At 50.7% G+C, this 13,095-nt stretch overlaps 1 protein-coding gene across 1 annotated transcript in view; it reads left to right on the top strand.

Moving 5' to 3' along the window:
• Nucleotides 1–13,095, top strand: part of Ryr3 (ryanodine receptor 3) — a 269,526-nt gene that overhangs the window by 86,934 nt on the left and 169,497 nt on the right. Inside the window, 3 exon segments of the mRNA XM_042687574.1 lie at nucleotides 41–282; nucleotides 2,220–2,412; nucleotides 12,104–12,320. Coding sequence (XP_042543508.1) covers nucleotides 41–282; nucleotides 2,220–2,412; nucleotides 12,104–12,320 — 652 coding nt within the window.

Genomic DNA, 13,095 nt, shown 5'->3' with positions numbered 1-13,095 from the left:
CATCGTCTCTGGGTGACGGCTGTCTGGTGTTTAATTTCAGTATCCGGCCCAACATCTTCCTGGGAGTTGCCGAGGGCTCAGCCCAGTATAAGAAGTGGTACTTTGAGCTGATTATCGACCAGGTGGACCCCTTCCTGACAGCGGAGCCCACGCACCTGCGGGTGGGCTGGGCATCGTCCCCAGGCTACGCCCCGTACCCCGGAGGCGGGGAAGGATGGGGGGGCAATGGTGTGGGCGACGACTTGCACTCCTACGGCTTCGACGGACTTCACCTTTGGTCAGGTGAGTGCCCCCCAAAGGCCCGGCCTCTGACCTCTCCCCCAAAACCACGGAGTCTCAGATTGCTCACGCTGAACATGTCACTGTCTGGTGAAACAATACAGATTTATGAGTCTCAGAGTATTAGGTTTAATACAGCACTACTTTGACTAGTCGTCGGTACTTGGTCCACAGCATATCATGTGACTTGAGCTCAGGCTCTCTATTGGTAAAAACCTTGATCACATAGGATTGTTGTGATTTCATGAATAAACAGACGCTTAGCTTTCTTTACCAGGCCGTAAGCTTTTTTTTCTCATTTTCTCATCCTTTTATTCATAGACTTTCATAGAAGAAAGAAAGGTTTCTGGAGCTTAGCATATCTAAACTCCACACCATGAGCTGGGAAGAATCAGTCTCCTTAAAGAAATTAGAAACACGTCAAACCTGCATACTGTTCACGTTTGACTTCATTGTTTGTTTGTTTAATATTGCTGTGGGTCCTATAACGAGGAACTTATTCCTCATTCTCTGCAGCGAAGTAAAGTACTAAAGCTTCACGCATAGACTCCTAGACCACACTCAACAAACTGGTCAGTGTGCACCGCGCGCATTCTAGGCGGGGTACTCCTCCTCGACAGACAGCCTGCGTTCCGTGCGCCTCCCTGGCTTGGCTGGCCACTCACGCCGGACCCAGTGTTCATGGACCCTACTCCAGCCTGACGAGCTCTGCCAGTGGCAACTTTGTCATTCATTCCTTTGCGCTTTTCTTTCTGGTTTGTCCACTTCATGTTCTGAATTCCCAGACTGACATGACACCCTCCTTATCTCTAGAAAGCAACCTTTGTACCTCCGTTCCAGTGTTTACCCGGTAGCCTTGTAAGGTTTCTTGGTTGTTCATTCCCATCTATGGACTCCTCAGGGGCAAGAACCTTGGCCTATGTTTGGTTTTATTTAAGAAGGATATGATACTTTCAATCTTTCAGTCCACTGATAACAGTGAACAGTTTTAAGCTGAGATGAGAACTATTACCAAAGATTGGCATATAGCTCCCATACCCATCAGGTGAAAATTTTTTAATTACCTTTTGGTGACTTATTATGAAGCCATTACAATCCAGTACTAATGAATAGTTTATGAGAGATATTTTAGTAGGAAAAAATGATAAAGCCTGCATATCCCAGTTTGGTTAAAAATCTGTAGGTATGCATGCATGTACTTTACCAGAAACATTTTGTGGACCTTTTTTCTTTTTTTATACTTTTCTGTATACATTATGAACATTTGTAAGAAACATATGTTTTGCAATCAAGAAATAAGGTGTCTTGCATCTTTGTCACCCTACTAAATCTGACGTTAAAGTTCTTAAAAACCAATGAGCTGGCCAGGCTGCGCGGTGGTATCTGACCACTTGCCGGCCTCTGTGGCTTCTCCCGCAGGGATAGAGTGGCCACATCTTCTTTTTCCCTGGTGGCTTCAAGAAACAAACCAGGGCTTTGGGCAAGTACTGTGCTGCTGGACTAGATCCCCGGCCCTTGTTTTTGAGAGATTCTCATGATGTAGCCCAGGCTGGCTTTCGGCCCCCTACCCCACCCCACCCTCTCAAGCACTAGAATCCCTGCCAAGTGCCCGCACGCTGCTCTGGCTGTATGTTTTTGGGGATGTAGAAGGCAGCAAGGCCTTTGAGTATGAATGGTGGAGCAGATACACGTACCCCTGCCTCCGGTGAGCTTCACCCAGCGAAAGCAGTATCTGTCAGGCACGATGCCTGCTCTCTCTTCAACTTAGAAATACTTTCTCAGTGTTCATATCACAAAGCAGTGCTTCAAATGTGTTGGCCCCTCCCAGCCTCCGACGTGCCCGCTGTACCCCCCACCTCCCCGTGGTGGCCGCTGGGTCTCCCCCTCCCCGTGGGCATCCCCAGGGTCCTCCATTCCTCTTCCTGTGCTGTGCCCACCAGGACGGATACCCAGAGCGGTCGCCTCCATCAACCAGCACCTGCTGAGGTCAGACGACGTGGTGAGCTGCTGCCTGGACCTGGGGGTGCCCAGCATCTCCTTCCGCATCAACGGGCAGCCGGTCCAGGGGATGTTTGAGAACTTCAGCACCGACGGGCTCTTCTTCCCCGTGATGAGCTTCTCAGCCGGCGTCAAGTAAGTTACTTCCGGGTCACAGGAAGTGGCCCGGCTTCCTCTGCGGGTTCCATGAGCCCAACCACCCTGGAAGGTCGGCATGTGACAGCCAGACCGCGTGCTCAGGGCTGGCTGAACAGCCACCTCCCCTGCAGGGTCCTGTGACATTCCCAGATACGGCACGTAGTGAGATAAATTCTGTGCAGAAAACTAATAGTTACGAGAGCATTGCGTGTTTATTTGAAGAGAAAATCTTGAAAGGTTTAAGTAGCGCAGTAAACATCCCCTTTGAGTCTGATGCTTACCAGTAATTGTCATTACTATTTTGACGTATTTTCTCCAAGTCTTTTTTCACATGAATATGTACATTCTTCTTAAATGGCAATCACAGTGAGTATGAAGTTTTATGTCTTGTTTTGGATTCGGCAGTACGTTACAAGCCTTTTCCTAAGCCCTTAGGGATCTTCGAAATGACATTTTATGACCAAATTATGTCCCTTTATTTGGCTGCTCCATAAATAACCATTCAAATTCCATTTCTATTGCTGTAAATAAAATCACCACGAACATGCCTGCATATAAATCCTCTTCTGAACTTAGTTTGTTCTTCCTAGAAGGTCAGAAATATATACTGAACTTTTTTAAAGTCCCAGTTGATGGTTATGCAGCCAAACTGATTTTCGGAAAACTGTCTGAAATTTCAGAATTTATTGTCAACAGTTGAACCCTCTATGAGGCTCTAAAAAGCCATAAATTCCTTCATAATTTACTTTACAGTAAATCTGGCCCCAACAGAAATAAAATTTTCAGTCTATCATCGATCCTACCTCTTGCTATTGGTTTGTTTAGTTGCAGAGATAATGTGTGGCTTGTTGTAGGATACTGACCCTCATCTGGCTTCGGGTTCTGCCTAATGTGTGTATATGCAGCATATACTTTCTTATTTTCTTTTTTCAACTCCCAAGAATTCCAAGGTCTATATATTTCAGGTAAAGAATTTGGACCTAGCCTGTCATTTAGAGCAGTACATGGAAAGGCCCGGCTGGCTGAGCGCTTCTTAACTCTTCCTGCCCTCAGTGTTTTCCTTTTTTATTTTTTTTCTAAACAGTTGGAATCCAGGGCCTCAACCTCTTCCATGGGAGCCACACCTCCAGCCCTTTTTGTTCTGGCTACTTTTTAGATAGGGCTTTATTTTTTGCGAGGGCTGACCCCAACAGCCTAGTATGACACACGCATGCCACAGCCCAGCCACGGTTGAGATGGAGTCTTGCAGACGTTTTGCCTGGGGGCCTAGGCCTGCCGTCTCTGATCTTAGCCCCTCCCCCCATCCACTGCAGAGAAAGATGCTCAGGCTGGCCTCAAACTTCAACCCTCCTGATCTCTACTTCCCAAGTAGCTAGGATAACAGGCCTGAGCCTGTACCCAGCTTGTACTTTGACCGTCTTAACCATTCGTTCATTTTTCCTGTTTCCCTTAAAACACTGAGATAGGACTTTCGTATCTATGGCTTTTTTTTTTAGGGTGGGGAATGGGGCTCTTTTGGAATCCTCTCCTGCAAAGAATAACTGGATGATGTAGGTGATTAAATGTCTTCTGTGTGGGTCAACAAGTCGTGCTATTTTTAGAGCAAACTGAGAAGCAACGTTGTCCAGATAAAAGAAATGCAGCCTCCGTCTGTCAGCCACAGCTGCTGAGAGAGTAGAAGGAAGGAGAGCCGTTAGGAAGCTGGAGGTGCACGTGCTGATTTGGTCCCAGCTTAGTTCTGGCTGTGCTGGGCTTGCGGCTGTGCAGGGGTCACTGAGAAGCAGCCCTGATGCGGCTCAGCTTGCCCCAGGAAGCGCTCACTCTGACGCATTGCTGCCTCTGCTTCAGAGAGGAAGGAGCACTGCCCGCAGAACTGGAGCAGGTGAACGCTGGCCTGAACCCCACACCTCACAGACGCCACGCCCTGTCCCGTCAGGGCCAGCCTGCCCTGCAGACAGCGAACGCTCCCCATAAACCAGCACCTCACAGACGCCACGCCCTGTCCCGTCAGGGCCAGCCTGCCCTGCAGACAGCGAACGCTCCCCATAAACCAGCACCTCGCAGACGCCACGCCCTGTCCCGTCAGGGCCAGCCCGCCCTGCAGACAGCGAACGCTCCCCATAAACCAGCACCTCACAGACACCACGCCCTGTCCCGTCAGGGCCAGCCTGCCCTGCAGACAGCGAACGCTCCCCATAAACCAGCACCTCACAGACACCACGCCCTGTCCCGTCAGGGCCAGCCTGCCCTGCAGACAGCGAACGCTCCCCATAAACCAGCACTCCCTCCCAGCCCATCCAGGGAAGGCTGGTTCAGTGCTCACACCCACTTCTTCTCCTTATTACTTTGTTCGGTTATGGAAAAAAGTAGAAAAAAATGAGATACTAATTCCTAGTGAATTAAAACTCCTACTGAACAGAAATGTCTCAGTGATAACTGCGTGTGTCATAGTGCAGGGCTTGAACTTGGGGCCCGGGCACTGTCCTTTACCTTTTTTTCCTCAGCACTAGCATTTTACTACTTGACCCGCAGCTTTCTGACTTTCTAGTGGTTACTTGGTGACAATAGGCTTATGGGCTTTTCTGCCTAGGCTGGCCTTGAACTGCAGTCCTCCTACCTCAGCCTCAGAGTAGCTGGGACTGTGGAAGTGAGCCATCGGTTCCGGCTCTTCATGACAATTTTTTAGATTTATGTTTCGCCCGCCCTTGTCAGGTTTGCGTTGCCCGTCCAGACAGTCTTTCTCCATCATGGAGAGCTCAGAATCTTCTCTTGTAGTCGCTTCTACCTTCTGTGCGGCTCTGGCTTCTATTTCCCATCGTCCTATCGCTGTCAATTTCATGGCCTTTGACAAGACCATGGTTTTAAACTTTTAGTAATTATTTTCCTCTTTACAAACTCTGTTGTTATAATACCTGACAAGATGTCGACCAACAGTCGTCACAGAGTGAGGCCACAGGAGGAGCGAAACTCTGGTTCGGTTCGGTTTCCCCAGAGCCAGAGTCAGCGTAGTAACTGCTGACTGGACCGCGCATCAGCATGCGCCCTCCTGGCTAGCTGGCCTGAGAGCCTCTGTGGCTGTCTTCTCTGCATTACAGGTGTAGCACCTGAGGGACAGCCCTGCTCAGTATGCAACAGAAGTGGGTATGAGACACGTACACCTTGGCACCCACCAAAAGGGCTCGGATGCCAAGAAGCCCTTATTAAAAATAAAAAGGGGCCAGCTGCCAGTGGCTCACACCCGAAATCCTAGCTCTTCAGGAGGTTGAGATCAGAAGATCATGGTTCAAAGCCAGCCCAGGAAGGAAACTCTGCGAGACTCTTACCTCAAACAAACTACTCCAAAAAGCTGGAAGTAGAGTTGTAGCGCAAGTGGTAGAGTGTTCACCTTGAGCAAAAGCAGCACAGGGACAGAACCCAGCCCCAGGACTGGCAAAAAAAATAATGGATCATTGTGTCATCCCTGCCCGTCATCAGCAAATGGGACACGGACATCTCGTGGGAAGCCGCAGACGCTGGTGGGACTTGGGGGCCACTTCATGTTTTGAAGAACGGGGTATTTTCTAGAGGAGAATATATTTTACAGCTACAAACTCCTCAAAACCAGTTTATTCATCTTCCATGACCCTGTTACCAGCCCCTTCTAATTTAAAAACAACCATGTCCTAAAACACGTGGTGTCTGGGGTTGCCGTTGGCTTTTTACCGGTATACCCCAGACTTGGCTGGTGTTCAGGTACCCAGCAGCTTTGCTGTGGTCAATGCTGTAGAAATTATTGCTGCAGTAAATACGCTTCTGTAGAGAGCAGCGTGGAGCTGGCTGGCTGGCAATAAGACCTCAGGCTGTCCTTCAGTCTTAGTGACACAGACTAGAGGTGTGATGAGGAGCCATGACTGACTGACTAAGCTCGGGTCAGCAAGGCTTGGACCTCTCTCCACAGCTGCCCCCTGGTCTCTTTTGGAGCATTGTCCCAGCTCTTCCAGAAGGGTTCAGTGAGCACAAGGAGACCTCCGGGAAGACTGACCTGATTCCATGTTTGCTAGTGATCTGTGAATGATGGAAGGGAAACTCACCTGTGCTGAAATTCAGGGATCAGTCTTGTAAATCTGAGTAGTCATAGCCCTTTCTACAAGTTAGTAAGCAAAAATGAACAAGACTCAGAAGAGGAAGTTAAAAACACTAATGGAATTTATTCTCCTATGAGCCCGGTAAGTAAACGTCACACATCGCCAGACTTCTGTGCTTTGTAGGCCCCTCCCTGTTCCTCTGGGAAGTGAACGCTTCATGAGAAAACAACTCTTCTAGTGTGAAGCATCTGACTTGGAGGAGGCCCTCGGGTGACACAGGAGACAGGGAGTTGATGAAGGAAATTGTTTTTAAAGTCTGAGGATCAAAAACAACTAATTCAGGCTCACACCCTTCGTCCTAGGTTAAAAAAAAGTGTAGGACAATCATGGTCTAACCCTAAACCAGATAAAAATGCAAGATCCTACCTAAAAAAAGAAGAAGAGGTAGAGCCCCGCTCAGCAAACCCCACAAACACACACAGAAGGAAGGGAACGGTGGGGAAGATCAAGGGCTCCGTTTTCACATTCTCTGTGCTTTGAGTTTAACGTTTGTTGGAAGCTGGGAAACTCAGCGAGAAGGAAGGAGAGGACCGTGGAGGCTGATTGCAGGGCCGCGTGGGTGGGGGGAGCTTGCCGAACGCTGGGTGTCAGGTAGAGTGTGTGTTAAGTGATACAGACGAGGTAGTTCTGCTGCTTCTCTTTGTACCCCATAAACGCATTCCCTGGACTCCTGAGTTGGTGGGTGGGTCCAGTAGCTTTTACTGCTCCTTTACGAGAAACAGCCTTGTCAGTCATCTAAGAGGCCAGTCTATTTGACCATAGAACGCGGTCGCGTCCATCACGGTGGCAGCCCTTGCCCATCTTGGGCTGGAGTGTGAGGCAGTTTGTCCCCTCCAGTTCTGGCTCTGCCCCCGACCTGTCCTGGAGCTCTGGAGTTGCGTCCGGGAGGCGTGGCTGGTGCACGGGCAGGCCTTGTGGCGTTGGACGGGCAGGCCTTGTGGCGTTGGACGGGCAGGCTTTGTGGCGTTGGATGGGCAGGCCTTGTGGCGTTGGACGGGCAGGCCTTGTGGCGTTGGACGGGCAGGCCTTGTGGCGTTGGAGGGGTGGTGCACGGGCAGGCCTTGTGGCGTTGGACGGGCAGGCCTTGTGGCGTTGGACGGGCAGGCCTTGTGGCGTTGGACGGGCAGGCCTTGTGGCGTTGGACGGGCAGGCCTTGTGGCGTTGGACGGGCAGGCCTTGTGGCGTTGGACAGGCAGGCCTTGTGGCGTTGGCAGGTGGCCTGTGGCACTGGGCGGTTTGTGGCAGTTGCTGCAATTGTTGTCTTTGTCATTGGGGGTTCTTCCGTAGTTTTCCCCAGTGAGCAGCAGCCTGTGGCATCTGGAACTGCGATTCCCAGTCCTGCGGCTGCTCCCTGTTCCCAGTGCTCAGCTCCCCCACCCCGGGGCTTCCGGCCTTTACTTCTAGTCGACCTGCGGAGGGCGGAGCCTTTCCTGGGCCCCTGCCTGCCTCTCCAGGGCGGCATCTGGCCTTACACTCCCTGGAGGGGATAGTCCCTTTTTTGCTCTCTTGTTGCTCTCCCGGGCAAATGTATCCTTTGCTAGCTTCCGGAGGCTCGCTGTGTTCTGAGCAGCCTGACGCCTCCTCGGGAGCCGTCTCCTTCCCCAAACACCCTTCCTGGGTACAGGGCACGGGTGGCCGGCAAGGCTGAGGCCCCTGCTGTGAACTTTTTGGTGTCTTCTGCACAGCAGGTCCAGCAGCTCCATTTGGAATGCCAAGGTAAGTTGGCCTCCGAGTTATGGATTCATGGATCTGCCTTCGGGCTTCTTGCAAGAATCAGCTAACTTGAGCGCCAGACACCAGCCATCTCTTGGCCTTTTGGCTAAGATCAAGGGCAATATCTCCAATAACTAAGATGGGTGTCTGGCATTTCTTTTCCTTCTTTTAAGAGTTTCCTTCAAACTTACACTTTACCCCTAGTGATTTCTTCCTAAATAAATAAGTCTGCATCCCCCATGGCGGTCAGGAGGAACCCCACAGTTCTGGTAGCCGCTGTGTGACCCGGCAGCCCTCTCTGGTGGTGAGGGAGAGGGGCCCAGGGCCAGGCCAGTCCATCCACCAGCTGGGATAGGGACTCTAATCCGGCAGGACTCTGGGTTGTCTTCCACCCAGTGGAGCACAACGAAATCGGCTTTGAAGACAGACGCCTCAGTAAGCAGTAAACATGGACTTCTGCCAGAGTTAAATTTTCATTTTAGAGATTCGGGGCCCATTAGAGGAGAGAAAATTTATAACCGAATCATTGCTCTCATTTTAATAACAGAATACAATCGCAGAAAACATTGTTCTCTTTAAACGAGACATGAAACACTACCTGTCTTGATTTGTTACCTACCCAGCAGATCTTTCAGTGTTAAGGAATTATCTAAACGAAGCCCTGCTGGCAAGAAAGCACACAGATGAATCATTAAGTCCATCTAGAAGTTCTGTGTAGATGTTTCTGGAACTCAACACTAGTAACAGGACGCACTTGCTACAAGTCTTCGGCTTCTCACAGGCAGTCTGCTCAATGAGAAGAGAGAGCCAGAACTCTTCCCACACTAATGCTTTGCTTGAAAAGATCCAGTTTTATCCTGAGGTTGCAGCACGTCAATTATACAATCCTTTATGTTGCAGTTGAATCTGGAAAGTTCTCAGCAAATAATCCTCAGGCTTAGTCACGATTTCCTGAAGGCTCCCTAGGTCAGCAACACTGCAGGCTAATGACAGTTTCATTTTAGCGTCTTGTGAATGTTCGTGTCCTTAGTGTGTAAGTACAGATCATGCTCCATTACGTAACACGAGGCAGGCACGCTGCGGGAGGGGCATCCTGGTTCCGATTCTGTGTCATGGTGTTTGGAAATTTAAAAGGGCAAAGTAGGAGGCTCCATGCGATCTCTTTAATGAATTTAAAACAGCAGTGTGTAAGAATGCTATTTGGATAAAGCATTCTCATTGAGAACGTGTCTCACTTGGAGAGATCTTTATTTTCCAGTTTCATAATTAGGATTTTTCCATAATCATACTTACACAGCCAACATTGAGCCTTCTTTGCAAGGCTACATTTCCAGAATGTTCCAGTTAAAGGAAGAAGGGCCTAGTTAGAAATGGCCTTTCTCCCTATGCATCACCTCTTACACACACACACACATGCACACACATGCATGCACACTCATGCACACAAATGCATGCACGCACACATGCACGCACACATGCACGCACACATGCATGCACACACATGCACACACGCATACACATGCATGCACGCACATGCACACCCGCATGCACACACATGCACACGCACACATGCACACACACATACACACACACACACACACTAATGGCTGCAATTGGGCTGGGAAGGTGGCTCAGTGGTAGAGCGCTTGCTTTGCATGCATGAGGCCCTGGGTTCGATTCCCCAGCACCACATAAGCAAAAAGAAAAAAAAAAAAAACTAATGGCTGCAATTCCTGCCCATCCCAGCTCCAACACAAAGCTGGCCCCTGTCGCGGCCTCCCACCCTCTGGCACTGGGACTGTCCCATGACTGTGCATCTGTGCAGACATGTGGGATTGTGTGGATAAGCAAATGCTTGTTAATGGCAAGAGCAGAAGAATGGACAGATGTTGTCTGCTGACCCTGTGTGACCCTGTGAGGTCACTGTCCACCGCTGACCCTGTGTGACCCTGTGAGGTCACTGTCCACCGCTGACCCTGTGTGACCCTGTGAGGTCACTGTCTGCTGACCCTGTATGACCCTGTGAGGTCACTGTCCACCGCTGACCCTGTGTGACCCTGTGAGGTCACTGTCTGCTGGCCCTGTGTGACCCTGTGAGGTCACTGTCCACCGCTGACCCTGTGTGACCCTGTGAGGTCACTGTCCACCGCTGACCCTGTGTGACCCTGTGAGGTCACTGTCCACCACTGACCCTGTGTGACCCTGTGAGGTCACTGTCTGCTGACCCTGTGTGACCCTGTGAGGTCACTGTCTGCTGACCCTGTGTGACCCTGTGAGGTCACTGTCTGCTGACCCTGTGTGACCCTGTGAGGTCACTGTCCACCACTGACCCTGTGTGACCCTGTGAGGTCACTGTCGACCTGCTGACCCTGTGTGACCCTGTGAGGTCACTGTCTGCTGGCCCTGTGTGACCCTGTGAGGTCACTGTCCACCGCTGACCCTGTGTGACCCTGTGAGGTCACTGTCCACCGCTGACCCTGTGTGACCCTGTGAGGTCACTGTCTGCTGACCCTGTGTGACCCTGTGAGGTCACTGTCCACCGCTGACCCTGTGTGACCCTGTGAGGTCACTGTCTGCTGACCCTGTGTGACCCTGTGAGGTCACTGTCCACCGCTGACCCTGTGTGACCCTGTGAGGTCACTGTCGATCTGCAGGTCCGCCTGTCTTGCCCTGTTTTAAGTTCTTGGCACAGTGATCATATTTTCTCGTCACCTTGCGGGGGTTTGTGTGTGTTTGGTTTTTGGTAGTCGTGTTGGGGATTGAACTTGGGGCCTTGGGCTCGCTAGACATACTCTACTGCTTGAGCCACAGCCCACAAAGGCCTTTTGCTTTTAGTTTGTGTTTCAGGGTCTTACGTTTTTGTCCAAGCTGGCCTTGAACCAAGATCCTTCTACCTCTAGCCTTTCAAGTAGCTGTGGCCACAGGCATGTTGGCTTGTTTTGAGATAAGATCTTGCCTGAGCTAGTCACAAACCACAGTCGTGCAATCTCCAGCTCCAGTAGCTAAGATTACAGGTATGACCACCATGCCCAGCTTCTAATCACTTTAATGTGGTTGCGGTTGATTTGTGGAAGCTCCAGTTGTAGTTATAAATCTTGACGCATACGTTGGATCATTTTGAAATAGCTCTCTTTTGCGTTCTCCTCCTTACTGGTGAAACTTCAGGGTTTAACTTTAATTCTAACCTAACATATGGGTGGATGGTTGGTTGGCTGGCTGGCTGCCTGGATAGACGAATGGATGGACACTGGAATACTTCCGTGGGACAGTAACTAGTGCCTGTGCCCTTGATTGGAGTCCCTGGAGGCCTTTCTCCTGCGGTGGAGATCCCGGAGCTGGCCACGCTGGCCACTGCAGCCTCCACCTCTGCGCCCCCCTCCTGTGGCCGCGTTAGGGAATTGCAGCCTCTTCCGTGGGTCATTGCTGTCCCTTCACCTGCTACACAGGCCCCTTACTACATATCTCCGTCTGGATATACAATTTCCTACGTTCTTTGTCATTACAGTATGCTTTTCTTTTATATGTGGATAATTTCACTCAAGGAGACATGAAGTTCTGGCAGTTGAGCCTGATTGTAACCCAGTAATATTGTTATTACTGCTCTTTCCGGTGTGGTAGTACTATCGATAGTGACTGTTAGGAACCTCGCGGTGCTGTACATGAGTAAATCCCAAGAGCATAGCTGATGTGAACATCCGGTCATGGTACTGGGCTCTCGGTTACCTCTCTACTGCTTCTTACCTATCTTTGGTGGGCCCTGTTCAGTCCCCTTCTGACAGATGACTTGGGGAGTCTTTCACTTGAGTTTGGACACATTTTGACTTTCAATTTCTGGTCTCTTCGAATGACAGAGTGCGTTTCCTGATGGGTGGACGCCATGGGGAATTTAAGTTTCTGCCTCCCTCTGGGTATGCCCCGTGCTATGAAGCCTTGCTCCCGAAAGAGAGGCTGAGACTGGAGGCTGTGAAGGAGTACAAGCGCGATACGGGCGGCGTCCGCGACCTCCTGGGCACCACGCAGCTCCTCTCCCACGCCTCCTTCACCCCGTGTCCGGTTGACACCAGTCAGGTAGGCTCCAAGGGCCGGACACCAAGCCTCACAGGGCGTGGCAGGGTGAGCGCTGGCGTGGCGGGGTGAGCGCCGGCGTGGCGGGGTGAGCGCCGGCGTCTCTCTGTCTTTGAGCTGTTCTTACGAAGTGTTCTGTAGAATCGTGTGGTGTGAATCGCTGTTCTTTGCCCTTGCAACTCGTGTATTGATTGAGTTTGTTAGGTTTGTCTCCCAGTAGACATGTTGAGTGCCTGTGCGATGCAAGGCATTGCACTCCCTGAACGATAGGGAAGAAATGTAACGGCAGCGAGAAACTACAGCCAAATTGAAGAGGTGAGGAGCAAATATGTTATTATTTAAGGCCAGGAATGATGAATGCAAACTGAGCAGTATGCACAAGTAAGTTCATACTGCACCCTGCTAGTGTGTTTCTAGAAGTCCGTAGACAAACGGCGCTCAGTCAGGGCCCCTGCTGGGCTTACGTGGGGAGAGACATCTGGGGTACGAGAGGATATTAGGAAGGAAAGTAGGGGCAGGTGGCTGAGTCTCCGGTGGCTGGACATTTGGGGAGGGAGGAACATGCTGGAGCAGGACGGAAAATAAAACTGAAAAGTTAGGATGGTGCAGCGGGCGGGTGCTGTTGTGTGGTGGGAGACATGCACTCAGAGTCTGGCGGGAACCCCCAGCATCCCAGCTGTACGCACGGAAATGGGTGAGGACGGAAGGACCTCGAGGCAGCGTGTGACAGCTTATATGAGTCATTTCAGCATGCAGAACGTTCTGGTGTGTATTTCCT

The sequence above is a fragment of the Dipodomys spectabilis genome, unplaced genomic scaffold, assembly GCF_019054845.1.
Source record: "Dipodomys spectabilis isolate Male_0828 unplaced genomic scaffold, ASM1905484v1 ptg000108l, whole genome shotgun sequence".
NCBI lineage: Eukaryota > Metazoa > Chordata > Mammalia > Rodentia > Heteromyidae > Dipodomys > Dipodomys spectabilis.
Note: the sequence above shows the minus strand (reverse complement) of the source record. Positions and strands in the feature narration are given on the sequence as shown.